This window comes from Salvia hispanica, chromosome 5 (genome assembly GCF_029641045.1).
Source record: "Salvia hispanica isolate PSC_SH4W2 chromosome 5, Shi_PSC_v1, whole genome shotgun sequence".
NCBI classification, from domain to species: Eukaryota; Viridiplantae; Streptophyta; class Magnoliopsida; order Lamiales; family Lamiaceae; genus Salvia; species Salvia hispanica.
Genome location: NC_142696.1, coordinates 4679738 through 4697170, shown reverse-complemented (window position 1 = coordinate 4697170; position 17433 = coordinate 4679738). Strand labels below are relative to the sequence as shown.

Sequence of the window (17433 nt, the reverse complement as noted above, 5' to 3'; positions counted from 1 at the left end):
TATATATCTATTATTATGTTAATAAAAATTTAACATATAATTTATATATTTAATATATAAAAATAAAAGTTATTTTTTAGTAATCTATATTATAAAATATCCAATGAAGTGTCGAATTAGAGTCAAACAAATAGAACGATAGAAATTTTATCGGGTTTTCGGGCCAGCCCATCGGGTTTTCGGGTCTGGCCCTAACGGGTTGCGGGTTAATCGGGTGCGGGCTAATCGGGCTGTAATTTTATCGGGCTAGAAATTTTCAGCCCTAACCCTGAAAATTTGGCGGGCTATTCGGGCCGGCCCACGGGTTGCGGGCTACATTGACATCCCTACTTGGAGAGAGATAATCGATAAGACCAAATTGGTGTAGTATAATTTTACACTCTTGCAGATAAGAATCGGCATTGATAATCAAATATTTCATAACATCAATATCTCCTCAAATATCTAACAAAGATATTCGTCTGGGGTAGCCTTTTAAGAATAGGGTTTTTGGTTTTTTAAACCAAAACCTTTCCCTGAATTCCGGTTTTTTTCATAAACTATGAGATTTGTTTTTAAAACCACGAGCTTTCATTTTGTTAGGATTTTCTCAACCCAACCCGAATAGTACATTTCCGACCCGAATAGCATAATTCAAAATGTTAAAGTTGTGTTTTGTTTATTCAAAAGTTGTCATTTGTTATGTAATAATTGTGGCTGTATGTATTATTGTGTCAAATAGGATCCAAGTAATTAATTTAGTGACAAATAGGATTAAAATTGACATATAGACAACTCGGGTTTCGTCGTTGACCCGCCGGGGGAAAATTCCAACGAAATGAAAGTTCGTGGTTTTAAAAACAAATCTCATAGTTCATGGGAAAAACCGAAATTCGGGGAAATGTTTTAGTTTAAAAAGCCAAAAACCCTTAAGAATAATCTAAATAAGGACAAAAATAAAAAAGATGATTGATCTTGTATGAATGTGCTATTTATGAACATGAAGCGCATAATTTCCTATCCTGACAAGTGACAAGGCTACAAGATGGTGAATAGAAAATGGCATGCTAACCTAATTAAGATGTAGATCTCATTTGTTGATGATTTCCACTTCACCAATCTTTGATAGAAACAAAATGGCTCTTCATAAATTGTGCATTTCTACAACAACTCAAGGTTATAGCTAGCTAGGCCTAGCCAGGTCCAAAACCTACTCTGATCCTCTGGAAATTGCAATCGTCGAATTTATTTTTTGTTTATAATGTTGAATTTCTTAACCAACCTGATTTCCAATATGGGAAATCTGCGATAATCATTAAAAATGTAGAAGTTTATTAGTAATATTTAAGTATTTGCGCGTTGTAATTGAGAAATTAAATGCTTTGAATTGGGAAACGAATTAAACTTGGGTGATACTTATTTAATTGAAGAGTGAATGCCAACCAACTTGAGTCAATATTTATTGAATGACGCGGGTCCAGGAATGTCTGTGTTTTTCTTTTTCTTTTTCTCTTCAATGTTGAAAGTTGATACAAAGCCACGTTAAGATTATTCACTATAAATGATGCATTGGACTGAGGAGCAATTCATTCGTCTTATCCAAATTTTATTAATGATAACATATATAACCATACTAATTACACCCTTCCCTCTAATGAGAAGGTTGCTTTGTTAATTGTTACAATAAAATGAAAAGATAAGAGTAAATGCAGTAGCAAAATTTTCTGATCCACTATTTGGCTGGCGACCACCACTTTTATAGTTAAATTAATTATAAATTACTAGTAACATACTTTAATTTGCCTGCAGACCTTGCATATATATACACTAGATTACAAATCAAACAAAAATTATTATAACAATTAATTGAGTATTAAAAAAGAGTGCCCCATCCCATTAATTTGTTACGAAATTCAATATGCGGAGAGTTGATGGAGTATTAAAGTATAGTGGCATGAAGATTGCAGCCACGTAGTGCCTCACTGCAATTACTAATGCAATGGTTCCGACTGCTATAAAATGTGGACACACCATTCTTCCGATTATCAACCTTTCTTCTGCTTTTTATTCAGGTGTGCATTTACTTTACTCTCCTTGCTTTCTTCACATAACTATAACTACTAGTACTAAATTACTCTCATTCTTCACTACCAACTACTAAATTGTTGTTTTTTATGTGCAGATCATGAGAAACAAAGGTGAAACTCAACACCCGACCGCCTACATACTCTGCGGTTTCGCACTTGTTTTCACGGCTGGTATAATCCCTTTTTGCACATCAATTGCATGTTACATTCACAAATGCATTACTATTAGTAAACTAGTTTGAAGAAGAGTATTAATAACTGTAATTTGGTGTTTGGTGCAGTGGTTGGAATTTATGGTGTAGTTAATCGAAACAGCAGTAATGAAATAGTGTTTCCCAAGGAAAGTAATGCTGCCATGCCTAGAAGGTTACTCATCTCTCCCAACATTACCACGCAAGACTATGGTTTGCCTGATCGCATCGGAATGGGCGGCGAGATGCAGTGTTCTAAGGACAGCATACTGGTGTTTCAGGGCCAAACCACTCCGCTCCCCAACGGCATCCCCACCTACACCGTTGACATCGAGAACGTCTGCATCTCCGACAGCTGCAGCATTTCCGACATCCACCTCAGCTGTGGCTGGTTCAGCTCTGCCCGCACCATCAACCCGGCTGTTTTCCGCCGCCTCAACTATGACGATTGCCTTGTCAACGACGGCCAGCCTCTCTACCCCGGCCAAACCGTTTCTTTTCAGTACGCCGAGACCTATAAGTATCCACTTGCCGTCTCCTCCGTGTCTTGTTAATCATCTTTTTTATTTACTACTACCACTTTAAATAAAACATTACTAGTATTAACATAGTCTGTGAATTCCTGTTGCTGCATGCCTGCTAATCAGATCAATACAGACAATATCGCACTTCTGGTGTGCATTGTTTGAATCCTTGCACAATCATTTCAATCGGTTGGATGTAAAGTTACAAATAGTATATAAGGATAATCTCAACCACATTTACTATGATGATTTTTTGAAAGTGTGAAAAACCGTTGGGATTTGACCGGAAACGGACAATATCTTACAACTCACTCCGTCCTTTAAAATTTTGTCACCATTAGACTGTGCAAGAAATGTAATGAAAAATGAGTTGAAAAAATTAATAGAATATTCCCTCTGTCCGCGAATAGAAGTTTCATTTTTCCATTTTGGTCTGTTCGTGATTAGGAGTCCCGGTTCATAATTACCATAAATGGTAAAGAGATCATACATTCCACCAACTCATTTCAACCACGTATCATTTAACACTAATTATACAATTCAGACATACATTCCAGTAATTTTCTTCTACCTATTTTTATTTACATTTCTTAAAACATGTGTTGAATGAAATGAAACTCATATTCGTGGACATAGTATTCTATTCAATTTTATAATAAAATGTGAGTAGATATAAGTTATTGACATGTGCAGTCTACAACCAAAATAGTAATAAAAAGTAAAATATGACAAATATTGCAGGGCATACGAAAAAAAAAATATGTGACAAATTTCCAGAGATAGTATTAAAAGCAAAACACAAGACATAAGTATGAAAATGTAACGTAATATATATTGAGACAGATCTGCATAAGAATCTAGTTGCTATATTCGTAAGAAAAATCGGACATGCCAATCATGGCAGTAACAACCTGCGAGAGAATGAAAAAGGAACCACCAAAAATGAAGATAAGGAGAAGGGCAGAGATGGGGTTCTTCAACAACTCAACGATGGGCTCGAGAAGCACCCAAAGAGCGCCGGTGCTGACCGTCAAAGCGTAGAGTGCATATCTCCTCATGTTGTCCCAAAAATCCTCCATCAGCGGCCCCTCCGGCCCCAACGCCAGCGCCCTCTCATCGCTAAATCCCATCACAAAAACAGCCACTCCCACAGATAAGGCGGCAAGCACCATTAATCTCGAATTCTCTTCCGATAAAGCGACGCCGCCCACGATTGAAACGGTCTCCTCTTTGTCAGATGCTGATAATTTTGCGATGAGGTCGACGCGCCTTCTTGTTGAATGTTTGGCATAATTTGAAGAGGGGATTGTGAGATTGAGTCTGGGTTTAATTGGGGGATTTGTAGCTTGCTTTCTCAAATTTAAGGGATTCAAGTGAAGCAGCTCCACTCTGATTGTGTTCATCTTTGCTGGATATTTTAGATGAGATGTGATTGTAATTTATATGGGTGGTGTTGCTGGATTTTCTTTTCTTGCCTTATCTAAATCTAAATAGCGCGGATGAAATCTATTCTCATTTCTTTGTGTGGACATACATATCAGCTTCGTTATTCCAAATGATTTAGTAGTAAGCTAATTTTGTGAATATAATTATCTTCCATTTTTCTCACTCTTTTCATTATTGTCATTTTTCAAATATAGAAACTTTTAATTAGTATATTTTAGGAAAAAAAATTTATTTATGAGGTGTGTCTTTTTAACTAACACACTTTTTTCTTTTATATCTCTTACTTTATCAATTTTAATTTTATAATATTAAAATTCATGAAAAAATTTATTTTTAGGAAACGAAGTGAGTGTTATTGTTATTGAGATACAAAATTGATTATTATACTTAATAAATTTGAAAGTAGGGAATAAATTTACAAAAATCAACTTTTTAATAAATATTTTATTACTTACACGATAAAAATTATTAAAAAAAAGTAATTATAGTAGTATTAGACATTAGTGGAAAATGGAGATTAATTTTGTCGGATCGTCCAAAAATAGAAAAAGAAGATTATTTTTATAAAATGAATAGAATATTAATTATACTCCGTAAAATTTATTTTATAAAGAAATGAAATTTATTGCATGAATGATTACATCATTAAAACTATAATAATTACTATAAAACTAATTTAAATATAATCCTTAATTACTACTACTGATTTCTTTTTAATTTAATTACTCTTTTACGTTTAAAATATAAATATTCATGATTATTTTAAATATTCTATGACTTTAATTAATAAGCTTCAGATCAATAAATATTAAAATTCATTAATAGCTCTTAAACTTATCTTGAGGATATAAGAGCATTCGCAACGTGGTCTCTACAATGAGACACTGTTTGCAGACGATTCTCCGCTAGGGACGCCCGCTGCGAAGACCACGGCTCTATCTGGGGATACGATGCGCCTGGAACATGTGGCGTGCTTGGAGAGGGCAATGACGCCCACTCGCCCCCCCTCTCCCCAAATGGACATCGTTTTTACTGTTGGAAACTTTTTTAGAAAAAGAATGGAAAAAATTGTTTTTTTTTTTAATTTAGAAAATATATATATATATACTCTCTCTTTCCCTAAAAAATATAAACATTTGGTTCAACACAAATTTTAATGCATGATTGGTAAAATATGAAAGAAATAAAAAAAAGTTTTTAAAGTAATTTTAGTGGGATGAGTCTCACCTCATTAAAGAAAAAGAAGTTTACAAAATTAGAAAGTTCATAGTATTTTTCAGGGACGGACTAAAAACGAAAGAGTTCATACGTTTTAGAGATGGACGAATTAAAAAAAATCTCACTTTCCCAAATATTACCACTTTTCTAATTTTTATTTTTATTTTTTTATCTTCCAATTCATCGCATAAAACCATCTATAAATATCTCATTTATCATCTATTTCTTTTAGATCAAAAAAGTTATTTCTCACTTTCAATAAATTGTAATTTTAGCACTTCATTTATGTTATTTTAATTTTAATTTTAAAATAAATGTCATTTTATAAGTTTAAATAAAAATTAAATTGGTTCGAAAAAATAAAATAAAAAGATACTCCCTCTGTCCCGCTACAAGTGAGGCACTCCAAATCGGACGTTGTTTTGCAAAAATGATGTACTCCAATAAATAGTTAGAATAGAGATAAAGTAAAGTAAGTAAGATAATAATGTATATACGGCTCTTTTCTATATTTATTCCCTCTCTTACTTTACTTTCTCTCCACTTTAACTTTTATTATCATCTTCGCAAAACAACGGCAAAAAAATGCCTCACTTGTAGTGGGACAGAGGGAATACGAAATAGTGAGACTCGTGAATAGTTAAAGGATGATATGAATTGTTGTATATGTTGTCTCTTAGGGTGTGTTTGATAGCCAAGGAAAACCAAGGAAAAGACCCTTTTCCTAGGCTTTTCTAATGTTCGATACATTTTCAATTTTGGAGCAGAAGCCCGCGAAATAACCCGGCCCGCAATGGCCCAAGAATGTAAACCACTATTTCGGACGAAACTTATCGGTGAAGAAGCTAAGGTTTGTTTTCCAGCTTTCAAATTTGGGTCAAGAAAATAAATGCCTTTCAAAATTATCCCTCTCATGCCCAATTCTCTCTTCTCTTCCATCTTTCTCTTCCCTTTTTCTCTTTCATTTCGTTCAGAACTGCAGAGTTCACAAACTTCTCTTCCCTCTCTCTCTTTGATAATTGGTTAGATTTGCAGCACCACTTCCCTTTTGCTCTTTGATTTCCCGTCGGAATTGTAGCATCACAACACCATCTCTTCCCTTTTCCTCTTTGTGTTTCGGTCATGGAGGCGCAGCACCACACCACACCACACGAATTTAAGACATCAATTTCAATTACTACGAATTTATCTCTCTAAATTGGCTGCCTGTTTTTGTGCAGCACCACTCTAGAAGATTTATTCACACAGAGGGCTCTTTTTCTCCATCTTTGAAGAACTGTATTACTGTCAATTTGGTGGAATTACAAACATTGGAGAAAAATAGAAAATATTGAGGGCTAGAATGTCTACACAATATATATATTTGTTAATGTGGGTATCAAACTTGAGTGCTATTTAAGAAACATATAGTATTTCCAAAGGTATCAAACAATAACCGAGAAAAAGAAAAGCCAACATAATTTGGATTATTTTCTGATGTAGTTTCTTCTCTAGCATTTTCCAACTTATGCTATCAAACACACCCTTAGTTTAGAATAAAAAATAGTTAAAAGTAGGATGAGACACATCTATACATATATAAAAGGCGAGTTTTGGCCTTAATTTGAATATTTATGAATTTTGGGTATGGATTTCAATATTTATAAGTTTTGAGCAAGATGTTGAATATTTATAAATTTTGAATGTAACTATTTATTTAATTTGTGTGTCAACTTTTAATGCAATAACTGAAAAAACCATTGTCCTTTCATAATCTACTGTATTGACTGTGCCAATGTAACCGTTGTTCTTTGTTACAACTAATAATTAGGTCATGTATTCTAATTAGGCCATGTATTGAAGAAAATGGAATAGATGGAATGTAACCGTTGTCCGTTTACTATTTCAGTTACAAAAATAAGAGTCCATATTACCTTAGAATTAAAACAATAAATTACTCCATGTTGTGGCGTTTTTTATTAATATGATATGATTATACTATTAATTTCTCTAAGACTCACAATTTAGTGAATATGAATATGTTGTCCATGTCGTGCGATATATGTTTTGAAATTGTCAAATTAATTGCTCCATATAATAATGACTTGATATTTTTTGTCTATAAATACATGCCATTTGCTAGCTTATGGAGTATTTCACTTCCACAAGACTCTCCTCCGCTGCATCACGGATTTTCTATAAAAGAAGACTTTATTTTTTGTATGGTTCTTACTATTTTCAGTATATTTATAGTCATCTATTTTAAGCTCTCTTTTTGTGTGATTATATATGTTCCTAATATTGTGATCTTACTAGAGGAAGAAAATTAAAACAATGAAATTAACATTCTTCAATAATCTAAAGCCTAGCAATACTTCACCAGCCATCAAAGTCGGGTATGTGCATGTTTTTGAAATGACTAAACGCAAAGGCAAATGATGTAAGTTCCTTGGAATGTGTTTTCCATGGCTGTACGGTGTAAGTGACTAGTGTTGTTTCATATCTTATTACATTTTTTAGTTATTTATATAAACTATTAATTATTATATTTTTTTCATGAAGGACAATAGGATTCACGGAACGTTTCCTGCATTTTACAAAATAAGTTTAGTGATCAAACTAGGAATGATCGATAGTTTCTATTTGCTTTTTTTTAGAAGAAATAGAGTCCAGACTCTTATTACAAACCATTGTTAATATGCTTTTTTTTATTATTATTATTATTATTATTATTATTATTTACTATTTAACATTTTGATAATCATCTAAGAATGTATGAAAGAAAGTATGTATGTTGCAATCATTTCATTCTATTTTATCTACTAAAATTTTTGTGTAATATTTTTGCATTTTATTGAAAATTGTTAAAATACTTCGAAAGTAATTGAGTTTATAAATTTATATTTTTAATACATAATAATTTGATATTATATACTTTTAAAATGAAATACAATGTGTCGTGCATCGCACGGGGTAGATACTAGTGAATAATTAATGTTCAACTCTCCTCAGCGACCACGGTTATGGCCTTATGGGTGCTCTAGCCTCTAAAGGACGTGGATCACAGCTGGAACATGCACCTGGGTTAGGGTAGGGCAGCGGGTGCTAGCCTTCGTGAAAATGGGCCTTTAACTTGGGCCATCACAAAGCATCATAACTCTTCGAAAAAAGTATCCCACTATCTTTGTCTCAACTGAGTTAAGTAAAATTTTTGGCGAAAAAATTAAAAAATTATGTTAAATGAATTAATAAAAATAAAATAGAATATGAGAGAGAAAAAAAATAAGAGAGGTCAAATAGAGTAAAATAGGTGATGGAATAAAATAAAAAGAATAATTAGATGTTTTATTTTTGTAAAAAAAAAGACTCAATTTTGTTGGACATTTCGAAAATGAATGCGATTCTACTTAGTTGGGACAGAGAGAGTATGGAAGTATAGAAATGAGATCAAATGCAAACTCTAAATATTGAACAAACTTCAAGCTAAGATTTGGACCACTAAAAAATGTCAAATGACAGATCAAAAAAAAAATTAACAATAAAATGTCAACAGAATTTCAACAGCAGTCAAGGATTGATGTTGTGTTGATATTGTGTTGACATCAAAATCTTAAAATTTTGCACTGTGTTGATATTGTATTGAAGCTGTGTTGAGAAGTTTGGAGTTTGTACAATTTATAAGTTTACATTTTATCACATAGAGATTATCACATAGAGAGTATAATATAAATAAAAAAAAAACAAAAATCAAAACTGTACTTAAATGTTGTCTATTTCCTCCCTAGCTTAAGTGTCTGTTGATAGTATTTTGTCGAAATTTGTAGTTGAAATTTTAGAATTTGAATTGAAGGAATTGAATTGAAATTACTTGATTGATTATAATGAATCTCCCAGTGCCGGAAGTTTGCTTGGTTAATTATTTATGTTGGGCTTCTTTTGTCATTTTTATTAGTTTTCGAAAGTTTAAATTACCTAACTATAATATTTTAGAGAAAAGTGATAATTAACACAATTGTATAAGTTGAGCTTCTTTTGTCATTTCTATTAATTTTCGAGAGTTCAGATATTAATACATTTTCTATTGAATTTTCGTTTTACATATTTACCCTATTTACGGTAATTAAGGAAAAGGACATTCACAATCCAATTCCATAAAAGGGGAAAATCCTTTCTTACCTTGATAAAAAAAGATACTCCATTTATTTTCATAAATTAAAATAAATAATTTCATTATTAGTGTTTTATTTTAATCTTCTTCTTTTCTTATTATAATTACTATTAGTAAATTTACAGCAGTTTTCTAAATATTATTTTAATTCATCATCATAATTGACAAAATTGACTTGACATATTCAATTACTGATAACAAATTTCTAACATATAGATGGAAAAAGAAAAATCATTGTTATCTTGATTCTGTCCAAAATAAGTACTAGCATTAAGGGCAGATTAATCATTACGATAAAATTAATAACCTAACACGTTTAAATAAAAATTGGTATTTAAAATTATGGGATATGTGCAATAATTTACATAAATATATCTTCATTCTATTTGAAAATATAATACTCGTGTATGGTGTAAAAGGAGGAATGTTAGTTTAAATATATATAAAATATATATCTTCATTCTATATTAGTAGTATATTAGTATTACTAGAATGTCCACGATAGGCCCGCCGCGGAGGCGGGTGGAGGCTTCAACGGTTCCGTCCATTAAAAAGATACATCATTTATTGTGAACCTTTACTGTGGTAGTCTTTTTCCATTTTTTTTTTCTTAATTTATTTTGTGATGACATTACGGAAGAGTTTTTTTTTTTTTTCTATGTATAAATTTTTGTGACTGTGGTGTGGTTGTTCTATACTACTGTGGACTCTCTTAACAAATGTATTTAACAAATATGTTGGCAATTGTGGGTGATGACAAGACGAGTTTTGGAATTATTTACCACGTCATTTTCTTTCCAAAAGTCACATTGAATTACATAGACAAAAGTTTTCGAAGAGAATGCTTACTCCAATATTAGCCAATGACTACTATTGTATTGAGCTAAAAATTGAAGTACTAATTTGATATTTAATTAAATTCGTTTATGATTATTTAAATGATTAAATAGTTGTCCTCTTTCAGACACAAATTAGTTTGAAAAATGAAAAGCCCGCCGTTACTCAGGGCATTTTAGTCTTCCCACACTGGCATGCCGAAATTTGAAACCAGACAGACAAAAATCCACCGGATTTTCTTCAATTGACAACTCCTCAAATCCTTAATTCAAATCTTAATCATTCCCACATCCCAAGTCCCAAAAACCCCGAAATTAATTCAGATTTCTCAAGATTTATTAATGGCTTCTTCAATCAGGCCTGCAACTCGCTACAAGTCCAACAGCCTTAACAGCTCCACCAAATCCGACCCCTCCTCCTCCGCCGAATATTCCAATTCCTCTTCGCGTGGCACCACCAATTCACGCGCCCTCGTTGCCAAGAAATCCGATGCCAACCACCTCAATTTCAGCTCCATGGTCAAGAAATTGGTGGAGACTAAGAAGGTCAAAAATCCGGCATTTGTGATTGCCTCTGATCTCTTGGCGGAGGATTTGAAGAAAGGAGGCAAGAAGAGCGCTGGATTGAGTGGACTTCACAAGAAGCTGTTTAAGGGGTCGGCGAAGAAGGGAGAGGAGAGCTCGAAGAAGGCTCTCACGGAGGTTAAAAGTAATACGAGGAGCCTGGCGATGGTGTTGAGGAGTGAGCGGGAGCTCTTGAGTTTGAATAAGGAGCAGGAGGAGCAGATTGCTGAATTCAAGATTCTGCTTGAGGACAAAAACAGAGAGGTAATTACTTTCTTCCTTGATTGCTATTGCTTATTTAGCTGTTGTTGCTTGGACCAATTCAAGTAAACATTTCTAATTTTCTTAATATTTTGGACAAGCACATAATTGGAGTTTTTGAAGTGTTAGTGCTAGTACAAGAACACTATAAGTTGGATGTGTTAAGACAAAGTTATATGAGAAATGCAGGAGTTCAATGTAACAATGTCTTGTTCTCTTAATAAGAAAAAAATAGATTTTTTATCAGTACTTTGGTGAGGATGATTAATTGGAGGCTCAGAACGTTAATAGCTCTCTATTGCCAATTATGAAGTAGCTTTTGCTGCTTAACTGGTTTGGTAACATTGTTTTAATCCCACTTGAACTTGTCTTCATTTGTTTTACATAATGTCATCATTGTAATATCAAGTGTTTATGAGGTTTCTCTGCGGTCCTTTTTAGTTTGTCGTACAAGATATTTCACATCACACCCAACTTAAACGTATTAATCTTTCGAGTAGTGTTTATGAATCAATGCTGTATATGCTCTAAGATGAGGCTATTCTTGAATGTTAGTACTAATCATTATGCAACTTTTAGGTTGAAAAATTGAAAGACTTGTGCTTGAAGCAAAGGGAAGAGATAAAGTCTCTTAAAAGTGCTGTTCTCTTCCCAGATGTTATGAATTCGCAAGTTCAGAACATTTTGGAGAAGCAGGGATCAGAGCTGAAACAGGCTAAGCAACTCATACCAAATCTTCAAAGACAGGTTACTTCTCTTACCGGACAGCTGCAATCTCTTGCTGAAGATCTTGCACAGGTAAAAATAAATACGAGCATTTTGTTTTCTCTTCTACATGGGATCAGCTGCAAAATATGCTTGATGTTGACATATTTGTGTGTTGATCCATATAGTAACACAGAATCTTGGCTTGTCAAAAACTTGCCAACAAAGTTCATTTGGATTAATGCTCGTATATGCTATCATTGTTATTCATTAACGATCAAATGTGGGACAATGTTGTGTTCTCTTTGGTCACAGGTGAAGGCAGACAAATATTCTGGAAGAGGATTCAATGATAGCCCTTTCAACTCCCCAAGGACTCCATCATATGATCAAGAAGATGCTGCATCAAATTTTCTGGTAAACAATACAATCAATCATCTATTCCTACTTTCTCAAGTAAGAACAATGTCACATCTATCAAGTTTTCACTCCTTTTGGCTGTTGCTGTTGACACTGAATATTTCAGCAATGCATAATTTTCTTCTTCCAATTTCAGATAATGTGAAATTCTTGATGGTTCTTCAATTCTAATTAAGCCTGGTGAACCTATTTTTGACTTGCAATCGATAATTCTCAACTCTAGCATCCATGGCTGTGTTCAAATCAACTTAACAATATAGTAGTTAGTTCTCTATCAAAATTTTATCTTACCTTGTTTTCTGTTTTGAATAGTTCAACCAAGAATATAGCTCCGGGGATTACACGACACCAGAGAGCCCAGATGACATGTTTCTGAAAGATTTAAATCCCTGCCTCACACCTTGTTATTCCAGGACAAAATCTAAGGTATGCAAAACATGATATTTTTTAGTACATAACATGGATAACATGATGTTTTTTTTGTAGGAATTTAGTATATACGGTTCTCCCACTGATGGTGGATCATCTCCTGAGATTGTTTATAACACATGTGGGACGAAGTTTTCTAGAAGTTCTGAGTGTTCCCAATCATCCAAGGTGCGCAAGGGTTTGGTCACGGGAGCTGCTAGCTGTTCCGGTGACACCCGATGCACACATGGGAACCAAATGCATCACAGACTATTCTGATTCTCCAATTCCTCTCTAATCTGCCACCTGTCTCTCTATATCATCTGCCGTTACAAGTTCTTGAAACCTCAGTGTGTTGGAAACATTTCAGCTTAGTTGTATGTGACAACAAGCACTATGATATATCTACCCACATGTATCACTTTGTCAATATTCGAGTTTTGTTCATCATCTAAAGCATAATTAATAAGAACCCAATTTTGGCCGAGCTTTTTTGAAGTTTTGCAATACATGTTGGCTTGTTTGCTGAATATAATTCATATCATGACTATTATATATATTTGATGAAAAACAAATTAGTAGGTTACATATCCTAAATTGATTTCTAATCTCGGATGTCTTGCTGAGTTAAAATGGAGATATAAAAAAATTTTATTCATTAAGAGTTCATAGTTTTTTCTGTTACAAAAACAAAATCTTACGATGGAAAAACAAGCTGCAGGTTTTAGCCATTGTAATAATAAAATCACCTTCATTATAATAAGCAACCATATATGAACACTTCTTATAAGCTCATCAAAAATTTTATAAAGAAGAAAGGACTTAACAGCTACTTCAAAGTGAGCTTTTTAGCGGATCAAAACCCGCTTTAAGAATGAAGTGAAGTAAGCAACTTCCAAAAAAACAAAAAGTATATAAATGCGATTTTGGATCTTTGAAGTTGCACGTTTTCTTCAATTTAAACTATGGTCTTGTCTATATTATTCTCTCATATTTTACTTTCTCTCTACTTTAATTATTACTATCATTTTTCTAAAATGAGTGATGAAAATGAAACGCCTCTACTACAGAGGGACGTAGGGAGTACTTTATTTGGTTGAAATCAAGTTTTGCAGTGACCGAATACTGGAGAGCAAAGTTGATGCACAATGAAATGAGAGTAGGATCAAAACATTGAGCTTCTGACTACACAATGAATTACTCTCTAACTACAATGGAATGGCTTGATGTTAATCAAAACAAATCAGACTTCAAATCCATGAAAAAATAAGTAGTAGTAACAAATGCTTATTACTACTCCAATAAACAAGGATAAATCAATGGTTTGTTAAAATTAAAGGCCATTTTATATCAAAAAAGTTGTAGTTGAATAAGCGACAGTGACATTATTAAGTCAGTGAGAAAAAGAGGGTTTTCCATTCCTCAAGAATCTTGCTCTGCAGGAATTCCACCATTGATGGCCATCCTCACCACCTGAAAGATAACTGCAAATCCCAGTCCCACCACCAATATATATATTAAAATGTATATATATATATATAGACAGAGAGAGGAAAGGTTATTAGTAGTTATTACAGGAGGCGACGACCAAGACGGCGAAGAGAATAAGAACAACGTGAGCAGGCTCCAAGGTGGTCTTGTTGGAAGAGATGGGACCCACTCCTCTCCTACTTATATTCTTCTCAAACTTGGCCACTTTCTTCTCCGCCAAACGCTTCGATACCGTCTGCGCACATTCAAAATTTGAAAACCCTACTTAGTTTCATTTTCATTCCAAAATACGCCAACGCAGCACCAGTTGTTTCACACGTTCAAATTAACAAACAAAAAACAAAAAATAACTAATGCCTGCCTGCCTGCCTTGCTTCCAATTCATCACTCATTTTCACTACTAATATGTTTTAACTTAAAAACAAGAACAAAAGCTAATATGTCTGCAGGGGCAGCGCAGTTGGTTCCGGAAGAACAAAAGCCAACACATTTCCGTATTTGATTTGCAGAAAATCTCAGCGAACAGCTATCTTTTCAACTTAAAACAGCATCAAAAAAATTTCAAAGATGGAATTGGGATTGAGTATTTTACCATGTTGCAAAATTGGATTTCTGAAGCAGCAGCAGAGTTTTTTCTTGTCTCGGAATAATAAGAAGGTCTTCTCGAATAGAGAGAAGCAAATGTTTTCCTTGTCTCAGAATTAACTCTCCTGTCCCGTCCTGGCATATAAAACCTAGCACCACATTTCATATTTATTGCTACCTAAAGCTGGGCCCCACTCACTTATGTAGAATAATTTCTTTTAAATTTTCAATAAATACTTGTTTAATGTGAAATGATTTTTGAGCAGACATATACTCCACTAGCTACCCAATTGTTTTCATATTTTCGAAGATTCGTTGTAGTAATTTTATTATAGAAAAGAAGGTAAGATTTTCTTGACAATCAAAGGGATCGCTTTGTTAAATTAACCATTTTATAATAGGCATGGAAAATGTAATCAACTTCCAAACTAGCATACAATAATATATCTCATAATTATACATTGGGCTTGCACCATCTCCAAGGATACACTAAAACCTAAAATAGAATAGGTATTTAGCTCCAATAGTACTAAAAAATCAATCCTACTTTTGGTTTTTGAGAAAAAAAATACCTATCTTTAGGTTTACACTAAACCAATACCTAAATTTTTTTTAAATTTTGTGAGTAAAAAAGGCATAATATAGAGAATATTCTTTTAAGTTTGAGTTTAGTGTAAATGGTTGGAGTAAGAGCATCTCCAACCATTTACACTAAACCCAAACTCATTTTAGTGTAAATGTCACACCAAATATGATTTTACTCCAACCATTTACACTAAACTCAAATTTAAAAGAATATTCTCTCTAGTATGCTCTTTTTACTCACAAAATTTGAAAAAGTTTTGGGTTTGAGTTTAGTGTAAACCTAAAGATAGGTATTTTTTTCTCAAAAACCAAAAATAGGATTGGTTTTTGAGTACTATTGGAGCTAAATACCTATCCCATTTTAAGTTTTAGTGTACCCTTGGAGATGGTCTAAAATCAATATTTATTGTGAGATTTACACTAAAATGAGTTAGAGTTTAGTGGAATGGTTGGAGATGCTCTTAATCATTAAACGCATTTGTTCCAAAAATATAGGTCACTTTTGCTATTTGGCCGTCCAATAAAATTAATCAATTTCTATTTTTGAAACAAATTCATTACATTACAATATTAATAATATGGATTATATTATTCACTAAAATACTTCACCTACTTTATATTCTACTGATTTTGCATCAAATCTTGTGTAATCCCAAAGTCTTTATTTTTATGGTACAGAAAGAGAAAGAATATTAATTTTTAAATATTTTAAAATTAATACAAATACACATTTACAGTATTTATTGACAACCTCAATTTTACAAAGTTCTCATAACAATATCAACAATCTTATTTTTAAAATGTTGGGAGTCAATTCTTTGCCAACCTTTCGAGCGAGAATTGCAAGTACACAAAAATTTTGAAATAAATATGCAATATTATACTCCAATCGTTATTAGTAAGTGGTAAACTTTTTTAGTATATAATCTAAGAAAATGATAATAAATTGTATTAAGTGAAGAGAAAATAAAATAAATAATTAAAAGGAGATCAAAGTAGAAAAGAGAATAAGATAACAGTAAATGAGTTACTTTAATTTTAATTTTTTATGAACAAGTATCACATTTTCTTTTCTTCAAAAGTCTTACTATTTGCATTTCAGTATGAATATTTTACATTTGTGAGAAAAATCTTAAAAATCATGAACTTGAGGTCAAATATAACATTTTCTTCACTTTAAAACTACTTAAAAAAATCATCAAAGGTACATAATTGCTAATTTAATTATATACCCCATGATTTAAATTGACATGACATATTTAATATAATCCATGATTTTTTGTGGATGTCGCACAAGCAGGCAATGCGGACATAAACCAATTTATTTTACAAATATTTTCATTTGTTGCTTCTCCAGAGTAAATAGAGGAAGAGAAATGTTGGAATATATATAAGATATATGTCGGAGGAGTAATTTAGTTTGGAGAAAATATTTGAGAGGAGGATGGATGGAATATGTAGGAAATAATTTAGGAGAGGTGACGTGGGAAAACTAAGAACTCTTTATTTTCAAACTTTCTCAACTCACTCAACTTCTCAACTTATACAAAATATTATAACTTTCCCTATTTATAGGGATTCACTTCATATTCTAGAATTCTCTATAATATTTTTATATCTAGATTTTTTCTCCATAAAAATCTAGATATTTTCCTAACATTCTAGGAAATTCTACTGAAATATCCAAATATTTTAATACATCCTAATTCTAGAGAATTCTACAAAATATATATAATCTAGAGAATTCTCTTAAAATATCTAGATATTTTAATACCTACTAATATCTAAATAATTCTACTACAAAATCAAGTTTAATTATTTATTCCAACAAGAAAATGGATCAAAAAAAATAAGTGAGGGAACAATTAGATTGAGATGGAATCATGTTTCTTTATTCTTCCAGCATTATAAATGCTGACATGCTGTCCATTGATGAAACATACAAATATCAATACAAATTACTCCTTCTGTCCCCGATTAAGAGTC

General features: G+C 32.6%; 3 protein-coding genes across 3 annotated transcripts; 2 read left to right on the top strand and 1 right to left on the bottom strand.

Moving 5' to 3' along the window:
- The first annotated feature begins 1957 nt into the window (after positions 1 to 1957).
- Positions 1958 to 2867, top strand: LOC125186208 (TPD1 protein homolog 1-like). Its single transcript, XM_048082556.2, has 3 exons — positions 1958 to 2051; positions 2162 to 2237; positions 2348 to 2867. Exons 2-3 carry the CDS (start codon positions 2165 to 2167, stop codon positions 2809 to 2811), a joined length of 537 nt encoding a protein of 178 aa, XP_047938513.1. The 5' UTR covers positions 1958 to 2051; positions 2162 to 2164; the 3' UTR covers positions 2812 to 2867.
- A 675-nt stretch (positions 2868 to 3542) lies between these two features.
- Positions 3543 to 4277, bottom strand: LOC125187528 (uncharacterized). The gene has a single exon (XM_048084133.2). The coding sequence runs from the start codon at positions 4182 to 4184 to the stop codon at positions 3639 to 3641; it is 546 nt and encodes a 181-aa protein (XP_047940090.1). The 5' UTR covers positions 4185 to 4277; the 3' UTR covers positions 3543 to 3638.
- A 6370-nt stretch (positions 4278 to 10647) lies between these two features.
- On the top strand, positions 10648 to 13273 carry LOC125189967 (uncharacterized). Its single transcript, XM_089058541.1, has 5 exons — positions 10648 to 11256; positions 11833 to 12051; positions 12274 to 12375; positions 12691 to 12804; positions 12865 to 13273. Exons 1-5 carry the CDS (start codon positions 10771 to 10773, stop codon positions 13063 to 13065), a joined length of 1122 nt encoding a protein of 373 aa, XP_088914667.1. The 5' UTR covers positions 10648 to 10770; the 3' UTR covers positions 13066 to 13273.
- Positions 13274 to 17433: the final 4160 nt, after the last annotated feature.

Excerpts from the sequence above, each read along its gene's own strand:
- LOC125186208 (XM_048082556.2), top strand. The coding sequence starts at position 2,165 with ATGAGAAACAAAGGTGAAACTCAACACCCGACCGCCTACATACTCTGC. Across the intron at positions 2,238-2,347 it reads CGCACTTGTTTTCACGGCTG|TGGTTGGAATTTATGGTGTA; the intron begins GTATAATCCCTT and ends TGTTTGGTGCAG.
- LOC125187528 (XM_048084133.2), bottom strand. The coding sequence starts at position 4,184 with ATGAACACAATCAGAGTGGAGCTGCTTCACTTGAATCCCTTAAATTTG.
- LOC125189967 (XM_089058541.1), top strand. The coding sequence starts at position 10,771 with ATGGCTTCTTCAATCAGGCCTGCAACTCGCTACAAGTCCAACAGCCTT. Across the intron at positions 12,052-12,273 it reads TTGCTGAAGATCTTGCACAG|GTGAAGGCAGACAAATATTC; the intron begins GTAAAAATAAAT and ends CTTTGGTCACAG. Across the intron at positions 12,805-12,864 it reads ATTCCAGGACAAAATCTAAG|GAATTTAGTATATACGGTTC; the intron begins GTATGCAAAACA and ends TTTTTTTTGTAG.